At 42.5% G+C, this 24321-nt stretch overlaps 1 protein-coding gene across 1 annotated transcript in view; it reads left to right on the top strand.

The window, feature by feature from the left end:
* The first annotated feature begins 9846 nt into the window (after window positions 1–9846).
* PGM2 (phosphoglucomutase 2) overlaps window positions 9847–24321 on the top strand; it is a 31448-nt gene continuing 16973 nt past the window's right edge. Inside the window, exons 1-5 of the mRNA XM_039347545.1 lie at window positions 9847–9997; window positions 18329–18496; window positions 19913–20019; window positions 21309–21393; window positions 24068–24151. Of these exons, the coding sequence (XP_039203479.1) occupies window positions 9938–9997; window positions 18329–18496; window positions 19913–20019; window positions 21309–21393; window positions 24068–24151 (504 nt within the window). The 5' untranslated portion in view covers window positions 9847–9937. The remainder of the gene's footprint in view (window positions 9998–18328; window positions 18497–19912; window positions 20020–21308; window positions 21394–24067; window positions 24152–24321) is intronic.

Genomic DNA, 24321 nt, shown 5'->3' with positions numbered 1-24321 from the left:
TCCGCCTTTTTATCAAACTTCTTCTTATCACAGCTTCTTCTGCCAAACTTTTTAAGTGATGTTATCTAGACCAGCTTTTAGCAGAAGGCAGAAAACCAGAGCGTTGTCATTCTATGGTAATATATGTAGTGGTTGTTGAAGGAAAATTCAGTCCAAGCCGGGAATAAACAACATGGCGACTGCTTTTGAAAGAAGGTTGCAGTTTATTGAAGAGGAGAGCCAGACAGAAAGATGGCTCTGGAAGAAAAAAGGGGAGAGCACATGTAGGGAGTGGGGTTTTATACCCTCTGGAGCCTTTTGTTTGGAGTTGTTCCTGTGGCATGAACTTTGACCTGAGTGTGCCTTTCTGGTATTCTGATGGTGGTGGGTTAATCCTATTATGTCCCAAGGGTCATATCCTGCTTCCCTGGGACTGTGGCTGATGACTCTTAGATTTTTGGTGTTGATTCTAGGGCTCTTTCTTCCTAATCCCACTTTCCTGATTCCAGTCTTTCTGACAAGATTATCATCTGCAATTCTGCAGACTTGGTTTCTGTTTGGGACAGAGAGACTTGGGGGAAGGGTTGGTTTCTGCTTTTAAAATCCTTTAGGGAAATATATTCTGCCCTGTTAATATTTCCTTCTCTGGGGGGCTGATTTCCCACACAGTAATATATGACCGTGAGATTTGGACCATAAGGAAGGCTGAGCTCCAAAGAATTGAGTTTAAGTGTCTATAGACATTTCCCCACCTGTCAGTTTAGAATCTGGCTTCTTCATTGACTTTGCTCGTCTGAAGGTCACTGAATGTGACCGGGACACTTTGATCCGGGACACAGCAACCGTCATAGACATAAGTCAGCTGCCAAGAGTCTGAATTTTGATCCTGTGACGATGGGGAGGCTGCAATGCTCGTTAAGTGTGAAAAGTCACTTTTTTCAGTGCCATTGTAACTTTGAATCAGTCACAAAAGGAACTGTTCTAAATTGAGGACTACCTGTACCTTCATGGACATCTCAATATTGATTTCCTGGCGAAAGCTAGAGTTATATTTAAAAATAGTTTTTTTTAATGTGGCCTATAATGGAAGAGTTTAAAATCTCTTTAAAATCTCACTGAATGGCCTAAGGAGAACTTAAAAGATACTAGTTGGTTTAATATTTAGGATCTAGATTTATAAGGGAAATAAAAAATAGTTACTAGAATAATAGTTTTGGATTATTAACATAGAACTTGGATTGAGATGATAAAGGTTATCTTATTAGTAAGGGATGAGGTATTAGGATGAGAAATAGAATATGTTTGTGAAATAAAGTAAGAAGCTATCTGAGTAAATAATACATGTGGTATTTTAGATATGACAATTATTTTGTAATGAACTAAGGGAACTTTGGGTCACCTGAAATCTAAAGTCTATGGATATTAAGTTAACTGGAATAGAGTAACTGAAATTAGCTAAAATTCAAAACAGGATATGAAGGCATATAAGACAAAATATATTGATAAATGTTTTAACTGAGTTATAATTAGCAATGTATTAATTTGAACATTTGCCGTCCACGATGGTGGGAAGGTATGAAAACAAAACAACCAGATTTGGCCATATTCTGCATTCATATGTCCACCATAACATTGACAGAGCTGCTGATTTTGCAGAGATGACAGAGGCAGCCTATTCAAACCCCCGCTGGTTCCTGTCTCCTCTCTCATATGACACGGTCTGCCAAGAAATTTAGATTTTTAAAAAAAAAAAACTTTCTCTTCCTGGCAAATAACATTTCTTGTGGTGCAGGAGTATATTTATCAAAGGAAGTTCCTATAATTATGACACCGACTTGATGTTTATAGAAGGCTTCTATATCGGAAGTTAGGAAGATAAAGAAGGAGGGGAAAGCGTATTTTAATTGTTTACTTGTTTTTCTCTGAACTCAGAAATGGCCGGAGGAAACAGGATGCAAGAGAGATGTCAACGTAAGAGGGGATAAACAGATGTGTGTGTGTGTGTGTGTGTGTGTGTGTGTGTGTGTGTGTGTGTGTGTTTTTTGTGAGGAACAATATCAAATCAGTGATTCTTTTCTGTTGCAGGATTTGGGATGTGGCACCCGTGGGCAATGAAACGTCTGCAAGAAAACCACCAAGCTCAGAGAGCACCAAGAACCCCACAGCCCTTTTTTTTTCCTCCTCTTCCTCAACCTCCTCCTCCTCCTCCTCCCTGCAAACCCTTCTCCCTTCTAGCACTGATGATTTTACCTAGTTGGGTAATGAAACGTCTGAAAGAAAACCACCCAGCTCAGAGAGAACCAAGGACCCCATAGTAGTCGTCTTCTTCTTCTTCTTCTTCTCCTTCTCCTTCTCCTTCCCCTTTTCCTCCTCCTCCTCCTCCTCCTCCTCCTCCTCCTCCTCCTCCTCCTCCTCCTTCTCCTTCTCCTTCTCCTTCTCCTTCTTCTTCTTCTTCCTCCTCCTCCTCTTCCTCCTCCCTGCAAACCCTTCTCCCTTCTAGCACTGATGATGTTACCTAGTTGGGTAATGAAACGTCTGCCAGTAAACAACCAAGTTCAGGGATCACCAAGGACCCCACAGTCCTCTTCCTTCTCCTCCTCCTCCTCCTCCTCTTCCCTGCAAAACCCCCTCCCCTCTAGCACTGATGATGTTACCTATTTGGGTAACGAAATGTCTGCAAGAAAACAACTCCGCTCACAGAGAACCAAGGACCTCACAGTTCAACCCTCTTCTCTTAACATCCACCCACAAGAGATGGCAGCCCAGCTTCTTCAAACTTTGCAAAGATGGAGAACCCACAACCCACAAATGTTCCGTTTTGTAGATCTTACCAGCAGGAAGTTTTTTTTTTCTTTATTTGCGAGAGGATCACACCCTTTTCGCTTTTTCAGAGAGGACGATACGATAGCCTGCTTCAATTATCCCAAGAGTGCGGTACGAAAGGTTAAGGCCTGTTCTTTTCCTTTTCCACCATGCAAAAATACCAAAGAATGGACTGAAAAGCGAAGCTGGACTTGGAAAAAAAAAAAAACCTCCCTAAGAATAAGAACAGCTGGATGACCCAGAGAAGAGACAACAGGCTCTTATTTACTGGATATATGAAAACAGAAAGCGGACAATCATCTTCTGAGCTGTTTTAATTTGCATTTTTCCGCTGAGAAGAAGTTTGGACTTGGTAGCCTCAAGAATCCTTTTCAACCGTAAAATTTTTAAGAAAACATGATCGACAGCCATATTCTGACCTACTCTTCCGCTCTGGGAGACAGATCAATTAGTAAGGTGACCAACTGTCCTCCTTTAGGGAGGACAGTCCTCCTTTTGTGAGTTCTGTCCTCCCTCGAAAAGTGTCCTCCTACATGACCTCCTTTTCGATATTTGAAGACTAATCTGCAGGGCTTTTTTTCCCCTCATGGAACGCTCAGAACGGCGTTCTGGCACCTTTTTTGATGTTTTTTTTTTCAACTTTTACATGAGCTGTGCTACTCCCACTATTGGCTTCGAAAGCCAATAGGAATTGCTGCTGAGCGCGCCAAAACACCCGGCCGGCAAACTTTGCACATGCAAGTTGTCTGCAGTGAAGGTAAATTGGCAGGAACTTTGCACCCCTCCCTGCTACCCAACTACACCATCTCCTAGTCCAGTGGTTCTCAACCTGTGGGTCGGGACATGAATAGAGTCTAATTCTATTGGCTTTCAAAAGCCAATAGGAATTGTCCAGGCTGTCTCTGCCCTGCTGAGCCCACCAAAAGTCCCATTCTGCAAACGGTGCTGCACCAGTTGAGTAGTCCTCGACTTACGATCGGTTGAGTAGTCCTCGACTTACGACCGGTTGGGGGTCGCGGCATTAAAAAGGTTGAGAACCACTGTCCTAGTTAGTCCCGAAGATACCTGGAAGAGACTGGAACGGCGACGCCATGGTAACTTACTCTTGATCTTCAGCGCTGCTAGGGCAATAATGTCTGCGGGCGCAAGAGGCAGGGGCGGTGAGGCTGCTGCAGACGGCGGTGTGAGCAGCGGCGGTGGCCGGCTGCCCCCCGTGCTGTGGGAGCCGCGTGGCCTGCTCTACATGGGGCTGCACAGGGTGGACAGTGGTGCTGGCGGGGTGGCTGCAGGCGAGGTGTGTTGATGGGAAGCTGTCCTCCGGGGCTGGAGCCGGCACAAATGGTGCTTTGGGAGCTGCGGGGCCCGCTCTACACTGCGGGGTAGCAGTGCTGGTGGGACGGCTGCGGGCGGGGGCGCGGCATGTAAGCATAATTACAATAGAAAATGTTATTGTTACAAATGTTTTTTATTATGCATTTATCATATTATAGTGTATTCTGTATTACTGTTGCAATGAATAAGGTGTTTCTTTTATTTACGATATTTTTTCTTCAATTTATTTGTGTCCTCCTTTTCATTGTGAAAAAGTTGGTCACCTTACAATTAGCATCACGGTGCCCAATGTTTTCATTCTCCAAGAACTGTGACAAAACAGCCAAGCTCCTGAAGGATTAATAATGTGCTATCCACAAGAGATTTATTTTTTTTGGAATGCCAAAAAAGAAGGCATCTAGTCCTCTAGAGCTGGGATAGGTGACCTTGGCTCTTTTATGACTGGTGGACTTCAGTTCCCAGAATTCCTGAGCCAACCTGGCTCAGCTTGGAAACCTCTCCCTTTCACCTCAGCATGGCTGGCTGAAGAATTCTGGGAGTTGAAGTCCACCAGTTTGAAGACCAAGTTTGACTCGTGGACTTCAACTCCTAGAATTCCTGAGCCAGCATGGCTCAGCTTGGAAACCTCCCTTTCCCCTCAGCATGGCTGGCTCAGGAATTCTGGGAGTTGAAGTCCACGAGTCATAAAAGAGCCCAGGTTGCTTACCTCTGGCCTAGGCCTGGGCCGCTTTATGACTCGTGGACTTCAACTCCCAGAATTCCTGAACCAGCCTGGCTCAGCTTGGAAACCTCTCCCTTTCCCCTCAGCATGGCTGGTTCAGGAATTCTGGGAGTGGAAGTCCACGAGTCATAAAAGAGCCAAGGTTGCCTAGCCCTGCTCTAGACCAATGTTAATATCTCAGGCCATGAGTAGTGGGTTTTGACAACAAGGCTGTATTCAAATGGATTGAAAAATTCGTAGTTTTCTCCTTTCCAATAAGGTCTCGCTTCAAAGAGGATCCAATAATATTTGGAGTCAGAATAGAGCTGGAAGGGACCTTGGAGATCTTCTAGTCCAACCCCCTGCTCAAGCAGGAGACCCTGTACCAATTCAGATAGGTAGCTGTCCAGTCTCTTCTTAAAAACCTCCAGTGATGGATCACCCACAACTTCTGGAGGCAAGCTGCTCCATTGGTTAATTGTCCTCACTGTTTCTCCTTAATTCCAGGTTGCTTCTCTCCTTGTTTAGTTTCCATCCATTGTTTCTTGTCTTGCCTTCTGGTGCTTTGGAAAATAAGTTGACTCTGCTTTTCTTTATGGCAGCCCCTCAGATACTGGAAGATGCTATCATGTCCCCCCCTAATCCTACTTTTCTCTAGACTAGCCATACCCAGTTTCTGCAACCGTTCTTCATATGTTTTAGTCTCCAGGCCTTTAATCGTTTTAGTTGCTTTAGTTCTCTGCACTTTTTTTTCCAAAAGTCTCAACATCTTTTTTGTAATGTGGTGACCAAAACTGGTTGCAGTATTACTAGGGTTTTATAAAGAATTTTGCAAGTTTCCCTGGTTTTTTAAAACCGTGATCTCAAAAAAAAAAAAATTCTATGTATGCGCCTAAGATGGGAATGAAAACGAAAGACTGGTTTAAAATTGATCAGATGTTATCTTGAGTTCTTAGGCTGGATCCTGATAGAATCCAGCAAGCAAGATATGTCCATTTTGTAAACCAATCTGGTTTTTCTTTATTCTTTAGCACAGTGGTTCTCATCCTGTGGGTCGGGACCCCATTTGGGGTCGAACAACCATTCCACGGGGGTCGCCAAACAATGCAGTCCGCCATTTTTTCCCCTTTTCCTTAGCTGTGCTACTCCCTTTTATTCTATTGGCTTTGGAAAGCCAATAGAACAGACTCTCTTGAATAGAGTCTAATTCTCTTGGCTTTCAAAAGCCAATAGGAATTGTCCAGGCTGTCTCTGCCCTGCTGAGCCGCCAAAAGTCCCAGTCTGCAAACGGTGCTGCACCAGTTGAGTAGTCCTCGACTTACAACCGGTTGAGTAGTCCTCGACTTACGACCGGTTGGGGGTCGCGGCATTAAAATGGTTGAGAACCACTGCTTTAGCATAAGAAGACCTAAGCCAGCAGAATTTAGCTGATGTATACAAATTTACAGTTCTCCTCTCTTTTGGTGTTTTAGGTTGGGAAGACAACAAATCCAATCACAATTGCCAGTCCTAATTTTGCAGTTTGTAATTTATGAAATTGCTTTTAGTTTTTTGCTGAGATTAATAGGATGGTCTGAAGGCATAAAAATATGGGATTGAACACAGGTGGATCCACAGAGCCTCAAATGTTATCTTCACACCAGCAGAGGGCACTCTGCTTCACAAAAAAAGTTTTTGGCAGCAAAAAAGTAAATAAATAAAATCATGAAAATTGAAGAGGACTTGAAAATCTAATTAATCCCACAGTTCCAAAATGATTAAGTACATAGATCTCTCTCTCTCTCTCTCTCTCTCTCTCTCTCTCTCTCTCTCTCTCTCTCTCCCTCCCTCCCTCCCTCCCTCCCTCCCTCTCTCTCTCTCTCTCTGTGTGTGTGTGTGTGTGTGTGTGTTTGTGTGTGTGTGATAGGTATTTCTATCTATTTCTATTTAATCTATCAATATCTATCTATCTCTATACATCTGTGTGTGTGTATGTCTCTCTCTGTGATAGGTATTTCTATATATCTAATCTATCAATCTCTATCTATCTATCTATCTATCTATCTATCTATCTATCTATCTACCTACCTACCTACCTACCTACCTACCTACCTACCTATCTCTATACAACTCTCTCTGTGTGTGTGTGTGTGTGTGTGTGATAGGTATTATCAAGGGAATAGCAACAACAATCACCATCACCTATCACTGGGAATCACTGAATTGAATAACAGAATAACAGAGTTGGAAGGAACCTTAGAGGTCATCTAGTCCAACCCCCTGCTCAGGCAGGAAACCCTATACCGCTTCAGACAAACGGTTGTCCAGTCTCTTCTTAAAAACATCCAGTGTTGGAGCACCCACAACTTCTGGAGGCAGGTTGTTCCACTTGGAAAGTTTTTTTTTAATGTTGTTTCACCGTTCTTGTTTGTCTATAGCATCCTTTTAAGTTTCCTTTCTTAATCTTCTGTGCAATAGGCACACCACGATGGCCTAGTTGTGTATTGTATCATACTCTTGCGTGCCATGAACGTATGTGGAATTGCAAGCGTGCAACTAAATAGGACACTCACGCAGCCTCATTAATCTTGCACAAGGATGTTATCTGGAAAAGTGCTCCCTGAGATGGTTACACAAACCTCTATTGTTCACACAGTCTGTGCACGTCCACATCTTTTCTATGCCTCTCTCTTTGACTAAGCCTTTTTTATTACGAATAAGAAAAATGTTGTCATTATTATGAACGGACTATTTTTCTTTTCCTTTGCTTTTCTCTAAATGAAAATATTATTTCCCTACTGGCTTTAAGTCATTGTTTGTATGGTATTTTACTGTAATTGCTTTGCACTACATCAGCTTTGCAGTAATGGAGAGCACTGCACAAATAGACAATACACAAGTACAAAGAGACAAGGGCGTTTGAGATTTATCAGGTTTATCTCATTTAGCTTTCCATCTTACTGTTTGCTATTAGACTCGGCTACTGTTTCCTTTTTGTCACCTCTCCTAGATTAAAAAGCAATAGATTGAGGAAAGAGAGAGGCTGTCAACTCACCGGGAAGTGAAGCCACTGGGAAAATATGCTGTGATCTAAAGGCAATTAATAAAGATAATTAAGGTAACTTCTCTGCAAGATATGCATTTAATGATGGGCTATGATGCCTGGCACATGGGATGCCTTGATTACTCGAGATGGACTTTGCAATCCCGATGTTTCATTGGGAAAAAAATATCAAGGTCACCAGGGAGTAGAACAAATATATTTCCTATCTAATGAAATGAATATATCTGTTACCTAACATAAGATACTTAAGCTCTCTCACAAGCTCTGCTGACAGCAAGTTTTAGATTATTTGGCAATTTTGGCCCCTGTTTACCCAATAAACAGTTTGTACAAGTAAGGAAGATCTGCCTCCCAGATCTGGGATGTCCAACGTTGACAACATTAAGACCCGTGGACTTCAACTCCCAGACTTCTCCATGCGTGGCTGACCTTGGGAATTCTGGGAGCTGAAGTTTACAGGTCTTAAATTTGCCAAGGCTGGACATCCCTGGATTAGACCAGTGCTTGTATTTGAGGGAGCTAGATCTCAAGGTTCTGGGCCCTGAAAACTTGCCTTCTAAAATGAGAGCCAGTGAAAATGGTTTTAAAAAAATGAAAGCCAGTGAAGAAAATTAATAATGATGATGATGATGAAGAAGAAGAAGAAGAATGAAAAAAAGAAGAAATAATAAGAATTAAGAATGGAGTAGGAGGAGAAGAAGAATGAAGAAGAAATAAGAATGAAAAAGAAATAATAAGAATAAAGAATGAAGAAATAAGAATAAAGAATGAAGAAGTAATGAAGAAATAAAAAGAATGAAGAAGAAATAAGAATAAAGAAGAAATAAGAATTAAGAATGCAGTAGAAGGAGGAGGAGAAGAAAGAATGAAGAATGAAGAAGAAATAATAATAAAGAATGAAGAAATAATAATAAAGAATGAAGAAGAAGGAATGAAGAAGAAATAAGAATTAAGAATGGAGTAGGAAGAGAAGAAGAAAGAATGAAGAATGAAGAAGAAATAAGAATAAAGAATGAAGAAATAAGAATAAAGAATGAAGAAGAAGGAATGAAGAAGAAATAAGAAACAGTGAAGAAGAAATAATAAGAATAAAGTGAAGAAGAAATAAGAAGAAAGAATGAGGAGTAAGAATAATGAAAAATAATAATGAAGAAGAAGAAGAAATAAGAAGAAGAATGAAGAAAGAAGAAGGAATAAGAATGAAGAATGAAGATTGAAGAAGGAGGAGAGGAAGAGGTGAAGGAGAAGGAGAAGGAGAAAAATGAAAAAGAAATAAGAATAAATAATAATTAATAATAAAGAATGAAGAAGAAATAATAAGAATGAAGAAGAAATAAGAATGAAGAATAAGAAATGAAGAAATAATAAGAATGAAGAAGAAAGAAGAAGAAGAAAGGAGAAGAAGGAATAATAAGAACAAAGAAAGAAGAAGGAATAAGAAGAAAGAAAGGAGGAGGAGGAAGGAAGGAAGGAAGGAAGGAAGGAAGGAAGGAAGGAAGGAAGAAGAAATACGTTGGCTAAATCTGTGCTTCAGGACATTGGTGAAGGGCTCTCCCTAAAAGACCCCCTGGACGCCCCTCCCCCCTTTGATCCCCTTTTAGGGGATCCTTGGGTCATCCTAAACAGCCCCCTACCCATCCTCCTGGGCAAAGAGAGCACAGTAGGTGGGAAAACGTGCTAGGAGAGGGCTGAGCGACAATGTAGCAAAGGAGATTGTCTCCAGAGCCAGATCGGCTCCCTACCACGTTCACGAACCCATCGCAGGCAACGGTGATCTCCTGGTGGTCTCCTGTCCCCCTCCTTTTCCTTTCCTCCCCTCCCCTCGATGGGCGGAGCAAGGCAAGACCGCCTCCTGGGCGTCAACCCTCTACCCCCACCACCACCACCCGCGCGGAGCTCCTCCTCCTCCCGACGTGGCTGCTGTGATTCGTCGGGGGTGGGAGGTTTCCGCCCACCCCTTGACTCCGCCTCCCGGGGCGGAGCCTACAGGCAGAGCCGGCAGTCGTGGCCTTTTCTCTGCCTTTCTCTGTTTTGTTTCTTTCTTTCTTTTTTGCATCCGGATGGCGGAGGCGGCGGATCGCGCCCGGGCGGCGGCAGCCCAGTGGCTGCTCTGGGACAAGGTGAGAGCAGCTAGACGACCCCGGGTCGCCCCAATTCCAGATTCCCCCCCCCCTCCCGCGGAGCTACAGAGAGAGGAAGCCTGGGGGAGGGGGGGGCTCCTTCGTTTCCCAGTACGATAGACTGGATCACTCTCGGGAGGGCTGGGGGCTTTCCTGGTGGTCTCCCTTCCTTTGGCTAACGCGGCTCCCTTTATTCCAAGGCTAGCAAGGGAGTGCGCGGCTGGGATCTGTTGCAACCAGGCGCCCCCTCCCCCCAAAAAAATGGAGAGAAAAAATGGGTTGGGGTGTCCCCAATCGCTCCCGGTGGGAGGGGGAGCTTTCCTGGTGGTCTCCCTTCCTTTGGCTAACGCGGCTCCCTTTATTCCAAGGCTAGCAAGGGGGTGCGCGGCTGGGATCTGTTGCAACCAGGCGCCCCCTCCCCCCCCCAAAAGGGAGAAAAAAATTGGGTTGGGGTGTCCCCAATCGCTCCTGGTGGGGGGGGAGATTTCCTGTTGGTCTCCCTTCCTTTGACTAACCCGGTTCCCTTTATTCCAAGGCTAGCAAGGGGTGCATGGGGGGAGGGGAATCTGTTGCAACCAGGCATCCCCCCAAACAAGAAAAAAAAGCAGAATTGGGGTACCACCCCCCCCAACTCTCCTTTGAATGGCTTTGATGGGTTTGGAACCGGGTCCCGATTCTGCTCCTGCAGAAGAAGAAAAGGGGATGCAACGGGCGGGACTGGTTTGGCTGGATTTCCCGGCATTGCTTTCCATCTGACTCTTCCTGGTTTGATCCTGCTTGGGAAAGTCCTCCGTTCCCGGCAGAAAAACCAGAGTGGGCCAAAGCAGCTGGAGTCCTAAGCAAGGACCTAAGGGAGCTGGGAAGGCAGCGCCTGAGCATATGGGCAGTTCCAAGTAGGGTGGCTTTTGCAAAGTCAGGATATTCGGGTCTAATAAGTTCAGGATGTCCATGTATCTGCTAGGCGGGCCTTTGGGCATGGGGCCAAGGGCTCTTTTACTAGGGGTACAAGCCTTGATCTCTGCCTCCAGAGTCGCTCCACTTCAGTTTGCAAATCAGAATATTTTGCTATTTTTCTCCTCTGCAATTCGTGCATCACCTGGTATTGCCATCTCAATGAAAGAGATATCAGAGAGAGAGGGGGGGGGGAAAGAGAGGGGGGGGAGAGAGAGAGAGAGAGAGAAATTAGATTAGATAGATAGATAGATAGATAGATAGATAGATAGAGAAGAGATATTAGATAGATAGATAGATAGATAGATAGATAGATAGATAGATAGATAGATAGATAGATATTAGATACAGTAGATAGATAGATAGATAGATAGATAGATAGATAGATAGATAGATAGATAGAGATTCGATACAGTAGATAGATAGATAGATAGATAGAGATATAGAGAAGAGATATTAGATAGATAGATAGATAGATAGATAGATAGATAGAGATTCGATACAGTAGATAGATAGATAGATAGATAGATAGAGATATAGAGAAGAGATATTAGATAGATAGATAGATAGATAGATAGATAGAGATATAGAGAAGAGATATTAGATAGATAGATAGATAGATAGATAGATAGATAGATAGATAGATAGATAGATAGAGATATAGAGAAGAGATATAAGATAGGTAGGTAGGTAGAGAGGTAGGTAGAGATAGATAGATAGATAGATAGATAGATAGATAGATAGATAGATAGGTAGATAGATAGATAGATATAAATAACCTTTATTGTCACTTTACTGTGGGCACACTGGCACACATCAAAAAAAATTTTGCCTGCTCTCAAAATTGTACAAATATACATCTAGACATGCTATATACATAGATATGTATTAATAATATAATATTAATAATAATAATGTAGTTGGAAGGGACCTTGGAGGTCCTCTAGTCCACCCCCTGCTCAGGCAGGAAAGCCTACACCATTTCAGACAAGTGGCTGTCCAGTCTCTTCTTTAAAAATTCCAGTGTTGGAGCATTCACTGCTTCTGGAGGCAGGTTGTTCCACTGGTTAATGGTTAATGGTTGTTAACCACTGGTTAACAACCTGCCTCCAGAAGCTGTGAATGCTCCAACACTGGAGGTTTTTAAGAAGAGCCTGGACAGCCATTTGTCTGAAATGGTGTAGGCTTTCCTGCCTGAGCAGGGGGTTGGACTAGGTGGCCTTCCACCTTTATTATTATTAATTATTATTATTATTATTATGTAATGTAACAGTCTGAGATCTGCACTAAAGATATTTATATGTTATTGAATTATTGATCAACGCAGCCGCCACGTTGCTTTTCAAATATTTAAATGTAAAACTAGAAAATCCATACAATTTTCTTTAAAAAAAAACCAGCCTTCTGGAGTGCTGCAAAATTCAATTTGGATCGTCACATGTCATAAGTACCACATGCTTGTAGAACACCGTGCGTTTTTAACCCGTTCATAAAATAAAATCCTAGAATGAATACGATAACGTGATTCAATTTATGTTATTCAATCATCGCCTCCTTGGCTGTACTATCTTAGTTAGGACATATTAGAGTCTGTCACATGAGTTTTGTTAGGTTTTCAAGATCCTACATGGGTATTTTATCTCCATTTGGCTGTTGCAATTGAAATAACCAGCAAACGGAATACCAGAATAACATAGTTGGAAGGGGCCTTGGAGATCTTCTAGTCCAACCCCTTGCTCAAGTAGGAGACCCCATAACACACTTCTAGTACGGATTCCCCTTAGCCCTAATCCTCAAACCATCCTCAATGCTTCTGCAAATGTCAGATAGTAAATGGAGAGCGAGGTGGGCGGTATCTAAATTTGATAAAGAAATCAAAAGGCCCGGTCAGTATCCGGAATGGAGGCTTTTATTTCCACTTTCATAATTCAGGTGCTTTGTGTGCCACTGAGATGGAAAGGATTAATAATAATAATAATAATAATAATAATAATAATAATAATGACAAAGTAGCAACAATGGTGCATTGGAAGATCTGCAAAAAATAACATTTGCCTGTAAACAAAAACTGGTGGGCTCATAAAATAGAGAAAGTCATAGAAAATGATAAAATTAAACTGCTCTGGGACTTCAGAATTCAAACAGACAAGCACCTGCAACATAACACCCCAGACTTAACAATTGTCGATAAGAAGACAAAAAAGTCTGGATAGTGGATGTGGCAGTGCCTGGAGATAGCAGAATAGAAGAGAAAGAACTGGAGAAGATAACAAAATACAAAGACCTACAAATAGAAATAGAAAGACTGTGGCAAAAGCAAGCAAAGGTAGTACCAATAGTCATAGGCTCCTTGGGCGCAATCCCAAAACAACTGAAGCACCACTTGAACACCATTGGCATTGACAAATTTGCTATTAGTCAATTGCAAAAGGCGGCCTTATTAGGAACTGCTTCCATCCTGCGACGATACCTGTAATACCATCAAACCTCCACATCTGCCTATCCCCGGTCCTGGGTAAGGACTCGATAGGTAGACAAAATGCCAAATCCAGTCTGAACATCTGGCTGACTGTGCGATGATCAATAATAATAATAATAATATAAAGTTGGAAGGGACCTTAGAGGTCATCCAGTCCAACCCCCTGCTCAGGCAGGAAACCCTACACCATTTCAGACAAATGGCTGTCTAGTCTCTTCTTAAAAACTTCCAGGGTTGGAGCATTCACCGCTTCTGGGGGCAGGTTGTTCCACTAAATGAAGCTGCCTAAGCAGGGCATTCAAATGCAAATCAATACCAAAATTTCTACAGGTAGCCCTCAATAATTCGTTTAGTGGCCGTTCAAAGTTACAATGGCACTGAAAAATGTGACTTACGACCGTTTTTCACACTTACGACCGTTGCAGCATCCTCATAGTCACATGATCAAAATTCAGACACTTGGCAACTGACTCATTCTTACGACGGTTGCGACGTCTCAGAGTCATGTGATCCCCTTTTACGACTATCTAACAAAGTCAACGAGCTTAACAACAGACTATCTGTATATGACATTGTTTGTTTGTTTTTACAAAACTTTAGTTTTCTTTTTCAGCTTTTTGCCTGCCTGTCACATAATGGGGGACATGCTTTAAACATCTAGCTTGCGTCTAGTTTATTATACAAATACGTTTCGAATCCTCCAATTGGGATCCCTTTTCAAATAAATCTGCTTTCTGTGATTCTGGACAAATGAAATGTTTCATTGCTGGGATCCAAGGCATGTATACAAAGGAGAATAAAACTAAGCTAAGTAGACAGAGATCAGAAGGTGGTAGAAATATAAGCGCTGAACAGCAACAATATCAAATTATGCAGAGAACAGCTAAAAAAACGACCAAGCCTCTAAATTCCTGAGCCATCAAATAGCTGAAATTAGCCCTAAATCTTGCAGAGCAAGTCACTGATAAATCCTAACCAATGTCTGGTTAGAAAATAGGGATTAACACTTCTTAGAAGTTAAAATTTAAACCTTTGAGAGCTAAAAATAGTTATTTCAGATTATAGTATTGAAACGGTTTAGAAGCCTCAGCATGGACACACACCTGTGTAACTGCAATGTTTTTGACACCATTCCAGACGGTGAATAAATACAGGTAATCCCCAATTTAACAACAGTTCATTTTTTGACCGTTCAGAGTTACAACAGCACTGGAAAAAAAGGGACTTAGGGCCATTTTTCACACTTAAAGAGGCTCTGTGGCCACGTGATCAACATTCAGACAATTGGCAAACGATTTGTAGTTACGACGGTCGCAGCGTCCCGGGGTCAGGTGATTCCCCTTTTGCGACTGTCTAACAAGCCAGATTTGCTTAACAACCACGTTGCCAACTTAACAGCTGTGGTGATTCACTTAACAACCGTGACAATAAAATGGGGCAAAAGCCCACTTGAACGAATGTCCACACTGAGCCACAGAAATTTTGGACTCGGTTGTCGTACCTCGGGGACAATCTCTGTTAAAACATGAAGCAGAATGACAGAATAGCAGAGTGGCAAGGGACATCCAGAGGTCTTCTAGTCCAGCCCCCTGCTCAAGCAGGAGACCCTGTACCGTTTCGGGCAAGTGGCTGCCCAATCTCTTCTTAAAAACCTCCAGTGATGGAGCACCCACAACTTCTGAAGGCAAGCCGTTCCCCTGGTTAATTGTCCTCACTGTCAGGAAATTTCTCCTTTAACGCATTAAAATTAAGAGGTCAAGATATTCTTGCACAGAGTTCTTTTTCTTCAAACTTGGAGAATCTGGAGCCCGTTTAAACCAAGAGCTGACAGTGACTGTCCAAATTCTGCCCTCCATCTTCAGGTATCCCGTCTCAAGGCACACAGTGAGGTTATAGACTCATGTTATAGTAGTTGGAAACTGACCAAAGAGAGAAGCAACCTGGAATTAAGGAGAAACTTCCTGACAGTGAGGACAATTAACCTGTGGAACAGCCTGCCTCCAGAAATTGTGGGAGCTTCATTACTGGAGATTTTTAAGAAGAGACTAGACAGTCACTTGTCTGAGATGGTATAGGTCAGTGGTTCTCAACCTGTGGGTCGGGACCCCATTTGGGGTCGAACGACCGTTTCACGGGGGTCGCCAAACAACGCAGTCCGCCATTTTTTTCCCCTTTTCCTTAGCTGTGCTATTCCCTTTTATTCTATTGGCTTTTGAAAGCCAATAGAATAGACTCTCTTGAATAGAGTCTAATTCTATTGGCTTCCAAAGCCAATAGGAATTGTCCAGGCTGTCTCTGCCCTACTGAGCCCACCAAAAGTCCCATTCTGCAAACGGTGCTGCACCAGTTGAGTAGTCCTCGACTTATGACCGGTTGCGTAGTCCTCGACTTACGACCGGTTGGGGGTCGCGGCATTAAAAAGGTTGAGAACCACTGGTATAGGTTCTCCTGCTTGAGCAGGGGGCTGGACTAGAATATCTCCAAGGTCCCTTCCAGCTTCTATTCTATTCTATTCTATTCTATTCTATTCTATTCTATTCTATTCTCTATCCTATCCTATATTCCAATATCTATTCTATTCTATTCTATTCTATATTCTAACATCTATTCTATTTTCTATTCTATTCTATTCTATATTCTAACATCTATTCTATTCTATTTTCTATTCTATTCTATTCTATTCTATATTCTAACATCTATTCTATTCTATTCTATATTCTAACATCTATTCTATTCTATTCTCTATTCTATTCTATATTCCATTCCATTCCATTCCATATTTTCTATTCTATTCTATTGTATATTCTAACATCTATTCTATTCTGTTCTATTCTATTCTATTCTAGCTGGAGAAAGCTGGGAAAAGATCCCAGCTATCCATGGTGAAGGACCTGGCCTAAAAAGCTCAGCTTTGAATAATTTGAGCATTGCTCAGTTTTATCTGATTTATAGGCTTTTATATATTTTTACATTGTGTTCTGCTTTTTGTCACTATTTTAATGGTTCTAAGCCACCCAGAGTCAGGTATTTTCGAAAAATGCCTACCTATAAAGCATTTTTTTACAGAGACAGTTTGAAGTAATGGTTAAGGAAACCAGGTAGACTACGAGTTCTAGTCCCGCCTTAGGTATGAAAGCTGGCTGGGTAACTTTGGACCAATCACCAGGTGACTGTGAGTTTTAGTCCCGCCTTAGGCATGAAAGTCAGCTGGGAGACTTTGAGCCAATCACCAGGTGACTGTGAGTTCTAGTGTCGCCTTAGGCCTGAAAAACTGGCTGAGTAATTTTGGGTCAGTAATCAGGAGACCGTGAGTTCTAGTTTCACCTTAAGCATAGAAGCTGGCTGGATCATTTTGGGCCAGTCACCTTGTGACTGTGAATTCTAGTCCCGCCTTAGGCGTGAACTTGAGAACAGGAGGGGAGAACACAGCGCAGCCTCAGTGACACAATCCATGTGGACCTTTCTGGAACCAGAGGCAGCTTGGTTCAATGGATTAATCATTCATCAGAACCTGGTGCCACGAGCAGAATTGAATTTTAACGGAGCCGTGTCCTCCTAAATCTGCAAAAAAACTTTTAGATGTCTCTCTGTCAAAGTCCCTGCTAGTAAAGCAAATACACAACACTCTGCACTCTTAAGCAAGTAGCTGGAAGATTACACAACCTAAAGTAAAGTTCAGTTGAATCGCTAAAAGTCCGATAAAAGGAAAATTGTGCCGGTTGCGAAACAGGAATTGAATTTGGCGAGCTGGAACTGAGTGGCCATCCGGAGCGCGTGAACAAAAATAGATCCCTGTCTTTTAATCAAGGCAGTCAGGAGTAAGTACTGGTTACACAATATTCTTCTCCGTGAATTAAATGGGAAGAGCTGCCATTTTGTAAACTAATGGTCTCAGGTTACCAGCAAAAACTTGGAAGAGAGTTTGCTTCCGGCACTGAATATCTTAAAAGAGGACGTGAGCAACTTTGCAATATACAGTAGTGGCCAAAACTGTGGAAACCTTTTGGGGAAAGCGTACGGTAGAAATGCCACTTTTGGTTAGGTTTCCACCCATTTTTTTTCTTCTCATTTCTTTATACCTGTAGCCTTGTTCACTTAATAAGACTATTTTACATTAGTTAAATTGTTTGAACGGTCTGTTGAAGAGGAGGGCCTGAAGTAACCATTTCATTTCTATGTTTTTCAGTGTTACACAGGTAGTCCTAGACCAGTGGTTCTCAACCTGTGGGTCGGGACCCCATTTGGGATCGAAAGACCATTTCACGGGGGTCGCCAAACCATGCTGTCCGCCATTTTTTTCCCTTTTCCCTAGCTATCCTACTCCCTCTTATTGGTGGCCACACCCACTTGGGGGTCACCACAACATGGGGAAATGTATTATGGGGTCACGGCATTAGAAAGGTTGAGAATCACTGTCCTAGACTCACAGCAGCTCAATTAGCCAGCTCTCTAAGTTAGCGCGACACCGAAAATAACACGACCGTTTTTCACACTTACGACCGTTGCAGCATCCCCAGGGTCACGTGGTCCAAAAATCCAGACACTTGGCAACTGACTCATATTTACGACGGTTGCAGTGTCCCCGGCCTCACGTGATCTGCTTTTGTGATCTTCTGATTTCCCAGTGGAGAAGCCAGATTTGCTTAATGTCCGTGTTATTCATTTAACAACGGCCGTGATTCACCAGGCAAGACAGGTGGTAAAACGGGGCAAAATGCCCTTAACACACGTCTCACTTAGCAGCAGACGTGGTGGTAAGTTGGGGACTCTCTGTGTACCCATTAGCCACATATAGGTATGTTTTTATCTTGGTGTTGCGACGTGAACCATTTTCCTGACGCTCACCAGATGTAGGTGCAACGAGGGAACACAACTAAACCCAAGATTGTCTTATTTTGCAGAATCCTAAAACTTTGGAAATAGTGAAGCAGCTGATTGCCAAGGGAAACACGGAAGAATTATTAAAATGTTTTGGCTCCCGGATGGAATTTGGGACGGCGGGACTACGAGCGGCCATGGGACCCGGAACCTCACAGATGAATGACCTGACTATTATTCAGACTTCACAGGTATCAGATTGAGCTCTGTGTGCTTAATTAATGTCTGTGGAGATTCTCGGTTGTCCCAAAGTTGTTGTTTTTTTTTTTTCAGGAGGCAACTGGACTTAATCTTGTTTTTTCTTTGAAGACGTTTCGCTTCTCATCCCAGAAGCTTCTTCGGCTTTGACTAGATGGTGGAGAAATGGAAGGATTTATACTCCTTGCAGACAGCTGGTCATTTGCCTTCTTTTAGAGAGTTGTTGAGTCCACTTGGAGGTTTATCTGTGTCCTCAGGGTTACCTGAGTGGTGCAAATGGGTGTGGAGCCTTCTTGGGATCATTGAAAGGACTGTGTTGTGGAGGGTCACCTGTGAGGATGGTGAGGATGTAGATAAACCTCTGAGTGGCCTCAACAACTCTCTAAAAGAATGCAAATGACCAGCTTTCTCCTACCCTATCCTATCCTATCCTACCCTATCCTACCCTATCCTACCCTATTCTATTCAAATCTACTCTACTCTATTCTATTCTATTCCCATTCTATTCTACTCCCATTCTATTCCTATTCTATTCTATTCTATTCTCTATTCTATTCCCATTCTCTATTCTATTCCCATTCTATTCTATTCCTATTCTTTATTCTATTCTATTCCTATTCTATTCTCTATTCTATTCCTATTCCTATTCTATTCTATTCTCTATTCTAATCCCATTCTCTATTCTATTCTATTTCCATTCTCTATTCTAGTCTAGTCTATTCTAGTCTAGTCTATTCCCATTCTCTATTCTATTCTATATTCCAATACCTATTCTATTCTATTCTATTCTATTCTATTCTATTCCCATTCTCTATTCTATTCTATTCTATTCTATTCCCATTCTCTTTCTATTCTATTCCCATTCTCTATTCTGTTCTAATTCCAATACCTATTCTATTCTATATTCCAATACCTATTCTATTTTATTTTATTCTATTCTAATTCTCTATTCTATTCTAGTCTGTTCCCATTCTCTATTCTATTCTATATTCCAATACCTATTCTATTCTATTCTATTCTATTCTATTCTATTCTATTCCCATTCTCTATTCTATATTCCAATACCTATTCTATTCTATTCCCATTCTCTATTCTAATCTATATTCCAATACCTATTCTATATTCCAATACCTATTCTATTCTATTCTATTCCCATTCTCTATTCTATATTCCAATACCTATTCTATTCTATTCCCATTCTCTATTCTAATCTATATTCCAATACATATTCTATTCTATTCTATTCTATTCTATTCTATTCTATTCCCATTCTCTATTCTCTATTCTATTCCCATTCTCTATTCTCTATTCTATTCTATTCTCCTTCCAATGGGTCATCTAGGGAAGGTGTGCCGCAACTAAGACAGCTTAATAAAACTGTAAAGCCATCTGTTTTGTTCTGCTTGTAGGGATTTTGTAGCTATCTTAAAAAGAACGTCAGGCACCTGAAACAAAGAGGCGTGGTTATCGGCTACGATGCGCGAGCCCATCCACCAACTGGTGGTAGCAGCAAAAGGTATCTGTCACAATTCTTGCCCTGCTTGTAACTTTTTTTTTCTGAATCGCAAGGAAATATGTATTTTTTTTTAAACCTCAGTTCAGTGCAGGAAGTCGTTATTCCTTATTGAAACTAGCCCATCTATTATTTTAAAAACAATTCTAGATAGGTAAGTACAGGTTCCATAAAGAGAAATATCAGGAGTAGCAAATATCAGGAAGAGCCGTGGTGGCACGGTGGTTAGAATGTGGTATTGCAGGCTAACTCTGCCCACTGCCAGGAGTTCGATCCTGACCGGCTCAAGATTGACTCAGCCTTCTGTCCTTCCGAGGTCGGTAAAAGGAGGACCCCGATTGTTGGGGAGTAAAAGGCTGACTCTGTAAACTGCTTAGAGAGGGCTGTAAAGCATTGTAGGGCGGTATATAAGTCTCAGTGCTATTGCTCTAGAGGTCAAGAGAATCAGGTGTAATGATTCAGGCATTGGATTAGAAACTGGGAACCTGGGAGTTCTAGTTCTGCCTTAGACATAAAAGCCGTCTGGGTGACTTTGGGCCAATCACCAAGAGATGGTGAGTTCCAGTCCCGCCTTAAGCATGAAAGCCGTCTGGGTGACTTTGGGCCAATCACCAGGAGATGGTGAGTTCTAGTCCCGCCTTAAGCATGAAAGCCATCTGGGTGACTTTGGGCCACTCACCAAGAGATGGTGAGTTCTAGTCCCGCTTTAAGCATGAAAGCCGGCTGGGTGACTTTGGGCCAATCACCAGGAGATGGTGAATTCTAGTCCCGCCTTAGGCCTGAAAACCAGCAGGGTGACTTTGGACCAGTCACTCTCACACAAAATATAGCTGTTGTACGGAAAATAGGAGGATTGTGTTGGATATGTCCGTCCCTCCTACTTAAGTTATTTATAAAAACAAAATAAAAGTGGGATACAAATAGATAAAGGAGGAAAGGAGAGGAAGCCTTAGTGTTATAAAGCCACAACGTTTAACAGCAATATGTTTTTCCAGGATACTTGTATTGTAGGCTTACAATGGGGAATATATTGATTTATTCCTAAATGTGTTCACGGGTCAACCAATACATCCATTCGATAGAGCTGATTTATTTTATTTACTACTTTATTAAATTTTTATGCCAGCTTCGGTTATAAAACATAAAACGTTTCTTTGGGGGTAAACGTCGAAGGAAAAAAAAGTGGCTTCAGGGGTCAACTAAACACAGCAGCAAGGTGAAGTTTGTTGTGTTAGAATTCAAGTCTGACTGGTTTTATTTATTTTTTTTCCCTCTCCTTTCTGGACTAACAGGTTTGCAAGACTCGCTGCCACGACGTTCCTGACCCAGGGTATTCCTGTCTACCTTTTCTCCCAGATCACACCTACTCCTTTTGTGGTAGGGTTTTCGTTGCCCTTTCTGTCGCTCACGTGTTCCTCCGATGAAAGCCAGATAGAATGATATAGGAATACAAGCTAATTTGAGGGCTAATCAAACATGGAGCTCCGTTTCCATCTGTCCTGTTTGCCATCGTTCACTCCCTAGAGACTAAAATGGACGTTCTGAAACTTGAGCTGGCCACGAACAAGGAGTGTGTATCGGAGGTGGTGACCCTTTCAGAGCTCTAGGCCGGGGTTTTTCAACCTTCTCACTCATTGTACCACTTTTAGGATATGGCAACATCCGAGGACCATCAGTCGCCTAGCAAGGTGTCAAAAACTTGATGACCTTAAAAAAACAAAAAAAAAGGAAAAAAGTGATGAAGTACAGGTAGTCCTCAACTTACAACAGTTTGCTTAGTGAACGAACTGCGGTATCTGGCATGCTGTGTTCCCAATAGCGATCTGTCTGTATTCGAAAGTCCTATAAGATCTTCACCCTCTCATTCTCAACAACTTTTTCCACCCTATGTTCCCATGACTTTTCGGACACAGACAAGTTGTGTTGTTTTTTTTAAACAATGCCCAGTGGATTAATTTAGCAACTCGGTCATGTCTAGCTTTGCAGTCAGTTAGACATTATTATGGATCATTGCACAGTCAGCCAGATGTTCAAACTGGATTTGGCATTTTGTCTACCTATTGAGTCCTTACCAAGGACCTGGGATAGGCAGATGTGGATGTTTGATGGTGTTACAGATATCGTCGCAGGATGGAAGCAGTTCCTAGTAAGGCCGCCTTTTGCAATTGACTAATGACGAATTTGTCAATGCCAATGGTGTTCAAGTGCTCTAGTTGTTTTGGGATTGCACCCAAGGAGCCTGTTACTATTGGTACTACCCTTGCTTGCCTTTGCCACAGTCTTTCTATTTCTATTTGTAGGTCTTTGTATTTTGTTACCTTTTCCAGTTTTCTCGTTTATTCTGCTGTCTGCAGGCACTGCCATATCCACTACAATTGTTGTTGTTGTTGTTGTTGTTATTACTTCAGCAGCATCCCCAAAACTCTGTTTATTTGTTTGATTTCTACAGCCATCCGCCTCAACAAGGCATTTTGGGTATCATTACAACATAAACGTACCCGTGAAATCATAAATATATGGTTATTTCTTATACAGGTAGTCCTCAACGTACAGCCACAAACTTTCTATTGCTAAGCAAGATGTTTCTTAAGTGAGTTTTGCCCCGTTTTGCGACCCGTGAAAGTCACTTTTTCCCCAGTGATGTCATAACTTCAAACGGTCCTTAAATAAACTGTTGTTAAGTTGAGGAGTCCCTATGCAGTTTGAAAACCATTGACCTCTGGTGAATTTAAGCCATGGTGGAGACTGACGGGGTCTTAGGAGTCTTCCCTCTGCTTGTTCAAAGTTGTTGCTTTGTAGCGAGGTGGGTAACATTGGAAGTCACACACAAACACACCCCAGCCTGTGTCGTCTCATTTTGGGAAGGCAGGTAGACTTCCAGTGGAGTGCAGATGTCACCAGAAGGAGTGGAGGTGAAATTTATCCCAAAGATGCTTTTTTTTCCCCCAGAAGGCAACTGGACTTTCTTGTTTTTCTTTGAAGACATTTCGCTTCTCATCCCCAGAAGCTTCTTCAGCTCTGACTGGATGGTGAAAGATGGAAGGATTTATACTCCTTGCAGACAGTTGGTCATTTGCATCCTTTTAGAGAGTCGTGGATGCCACCTGGAGGCTTACGTGTGTCCTCCGGGTCACCTGAGTGGTGCAAATGGCTACAGGATGTTTTCTACACTGGGTCCCTTCACTGTTGGAGACAGGTGGAGGCTGTTGGGGATGTGTCTGTGTTGTCTGAAGCTCAAACTGAAGCGCAAATGGTTCCTGCGGTCTGCCATGTTTTCTGGAAATCCGTTCATACGCCCACACCATACCAAGGGTGTTTATCCCAAAGGGCTAAATGTCGATGGGGATTCTCCGTCATCCAGGTCATGGTGGTCAGAAAGGTGCTTTTTCAGTGAAAAGGACACAGGGAAGAAAACACACTGCAGAAAGGACAGCTCCACAACACAATCCCCTCAGCAGTCCCAAGGAGGCTCCACGCTCATTTGCACCACTCAAGGGACTGAGGACACAGATAAGCCTCCAAGTGGCCTCAACGACTCTCTAAAAGGAGGCAAATGACCAGCTGTCTGCAAGGAGTATAAATCCTTCCGTTCCCCACCATCCAGTCGGAGCTGAAGAAGCTTCTGGGAGGAGAAGCAAAACGTCTTCAAAGGAAAACAAGAAAGTCCAGTTACCTCATGAAAAAGCACCTTTGGGCTGAGGTAAAAAGAAGCTCAGCCATCTTTCTTCCTGTCAGGCCTTCCTTTTAGAGAGTCATTGAGGTCACTTGGACCCTGAGGACACAGACAAAACTCCAAGTGGCCTCAACGACCCTCTAAAAGAAGGCAAATGACCAGCGGTCTGCAAGGAATATAAATATAAACCCTTCCATTCCCCATCAATTCAGTCAGAGCTGTAGAAGCTCCTGGGAGGAGAAGCGAAACGTCTTCAGAGAAAAACAAGAAAAGTCCAGTTGCCTCCTGAAAAAGGGACAACCATGATCTGGAAGATTGAGAATCTCCGTGGACCTCGGCCTCCTTTCTTCCTAATAATTTTCTTCTGATTTTCTCTAGCCATATACAGTGAACCACCTCAAACTTGCCGCTGGAATTATGGTGACTGCCTCTCATAATCCCAAACAAGATAATGGATATAAGGTATTCCCTTGCTTAGTTTTCCTGGCAGAATTGTCTTGGGATGGATTAAAGCATTAGTGGTTACAGTGGCAGGCTAGGAACCAGGAGACGGTGAGTTGTAGTCCCACCTTAGTCACAAAAGCTGACTGGGTGATTTTGGGGCAATCGCCAGGAGGCGGTGAATTCTAGTC

This window comes from Crotalus tigris, unplaced genomic scaffold, assembly GCF_016545835.1.
Source record: "Crotalus tigris isolate CLP2741 ecotype Arizona unplaced genomic scaffold, ASM1654583v1 scf7180000017559.9942113025:1136094, whole genome shotgun sequence".
Lineage (NCBI taxonomy): Eukaryota > Metazoa > Chordata > Lepidosauria > Squamata > Viperidae > Crotalus > Crotalus tigris.
The sequence above is the reverse complement of the archived record's forward strand: the minus strand, read 5'-3'. Positions and strand labels throughout refer to the sequence as shown.